Raw genomic sequence first — 2,038 nt, forward strand, 5'->3', positions numbered from 1 at the left:
CTGCTGGGTCAGGACCGGAGGGGCCACTGAGATGCCCCCAAGGGACTCGGATATAGGGGGAACCCAAGCACAGCTCAGGGAGAAATTAACACTTGTTTCCAGGGTGGCATTTGGTATTGAATTGTTCTCATCATGTAAATAAATTTCTGGAGACTTACACTTTCAACCCCCCTTACCTGGGGGAGCCAGGTGGATCACATGACCATTGCCCACATAAAGGGCCCAGTGCGAGGAGCCGATGCGGGAAATCTCAATCAGGTCTCCAGGCTCGGGCTCTTCAAGAAACTGTGAGGAAACAACCAGGAAGATGAGACAGATGCCAGGGAGCTTCAGAGGCCGGGGCTGGGAGGTGCAGCTCCTCCTGGGGATTTGCTTACTGATGCTCACCCCATGGGAAGCGTGTGTGTGTGTGTGTGTGTGTGTGTGGGGGGACTCTTGTCCCCTGTGAGGTCGTCAGCCTGCTGTAGCTTCTAGTTCTCAACCTGTTGGTCGTGACACCTTTGGCAGTCGAAAAACTCTTCCATAGGGGTCGCTTAAGACCATCCTGCATATCATATATTTACATTAGGATTCATAACCCTATTCTAGAGGTTACCCTGTGAGTAACTGGAAGCCTGGAAAAATGATCTTGTGCAATCAGAGAGTGAACATTTGTCCAAAATGTGTGTGTAGTACATGTGTGTCTGTGTGTATTGTACATGGGCATGTTTTGTGTTGTGTGTACAGGCACACACACTAGGATGCAGACATGCATATGCAGGTGTATTGTGTGAGTCTCTCGAGGGTGGTAACACAACAGACTGTATGTCAGTGGTTCTCAACCTTCTGGCCCTTTAAATACAGGTCCTCATGTTGTGACCCAACCATAAAATTATTTTCGTTGCTACTTCATAAATGTAATGTTGCTACTGTTCTGAATCGCAATGAAAATATCTGATATGCAGGATGGTCTTAGGTGACCCCTGTGAAAGGGTCATTCGACCAGCCAAAGGGGTTGTGACCCACAGGTTGAGAACCCCTGAGCTAGAAGATGAATAAGGTCTGAGGCTGGGGCCCAGGCCCTTCCCCGCAACATTGTCCAGGTGAGTCTGAGCTTCTCTGCTCTCACACTCTGACCCTCATGTCTCCATCCTGTGTTTGTCCTGGCTGTGCCTGGCCCCAACACCCACCACCGCATACTCTGCTACCCTCCCAAGCCCAGGGGAAGAAGTAGCTGCCACTTGCTCAGCTGGGAAAACTGAGGATCAGATAGATGGACTTGTCCAGAGACACTCAGCTGTAAGTGGCTGCACTGGGTCTTCTCTGCCCTGTCCCTTCCTGGTCCTCTTTCCTCCCTCCCTTCCTGCCTTACCACCTCCTCCCTGTTCCTCAGTGTCCCTGTCTAGGGCACCACAGCTTCATGAATAAGAATTTTTCAGTTTAACTTCCTGTTTGTGTCTGACCTCAGCTAACCTCCTGCAGCGCTCACCCCAGGCCGCCCAATCTGAGACCAGGGGCCAGCTTCCCTTTGCCCTCATTCCATGCCAACATCCAACAGTGGTCATTTAGCCTGGAAGCTTCTCTGGAATTCACTTCTTTGTTCATCTTTCCCCCTTGACTTTATTCAGGGCCATCCTGTTCCCGATTATGTTGCTCCACGTTTCCCTGACCAACCCCAAGACTTCTGTACCACCCATTCCAAGGCCTGTGTGAGACTCTTGGGTGGGGCCATTTGGTCCTGACAGGCCATGGGGGAGGGGGCTTCCTATCTGGACTCCAGGGGCCAGAGCTCTGGGGGTGAAAGTGGGAATGGCTCTACCTGGGCTCCACCGCTGTAGAGAGAGGGTAGTGACAGAGCTGAGGGGAGATGATGGGAAACCAGGGGAATCACTGTGCTCTGTGTACTGTTCCCAAGTGCAGCCTGGAAACTTCTATCTCCACCCCCACCTCAGCCTTGATTTCCAGACTCACACATCCAACTGCTACTCAACAGCTCTACCTAGATGTCTAACTGGTCACCTCAACACCCCACCTGAGCATCAAATCCTTAATTTCCTTC

At 51.5% G+C, this 2,038-nt stretch overlaps 2 protein-coding genes across 2 annotated transcripts in view; both read right to left on the bottom strand.

The window, feature by feature from the left end:
* LOC102756241 overlaps nucleotides 1–2,038 on the bottom strand; it is a 58,892-nt gene that overhangs the window by 23,657 nt on the left and 33,197 nt on the right. The window lies entirely within an intron of this gene.
* LOC102770322 overlaps nucleotides 1–2,038 on the bottom strand; it is a 30,117-nt gene that overhangs the window by 6,559 nt on the left and 21,520 nt on the right. The window contains exon 3 of the mRNA XM_015569804.1: nucleotides 177–285. Coding sequence (XP_015425290.1) covers nucleotides 177–285 — 109 coding nt within the window. The remainder of the gene's footprint in view (nucleotides 1–176; nucleotides 286–2,038) is intronic.

The sequence above is a fragment of the Myotis davidii genome, unplaced genomic scaffold, assembly GCF_000327345.1.
Source record: "Myotis davidii unplaced genomic scaffold, ASM32734v1 scaffold826, whole genome shotgun sequence".
Lineage (NCBI taxonomy): Eukaryota > Metazoa > Chordata > Mammalia > Chiroptera > Vespertilionidae > Myotis > Myotis davidii.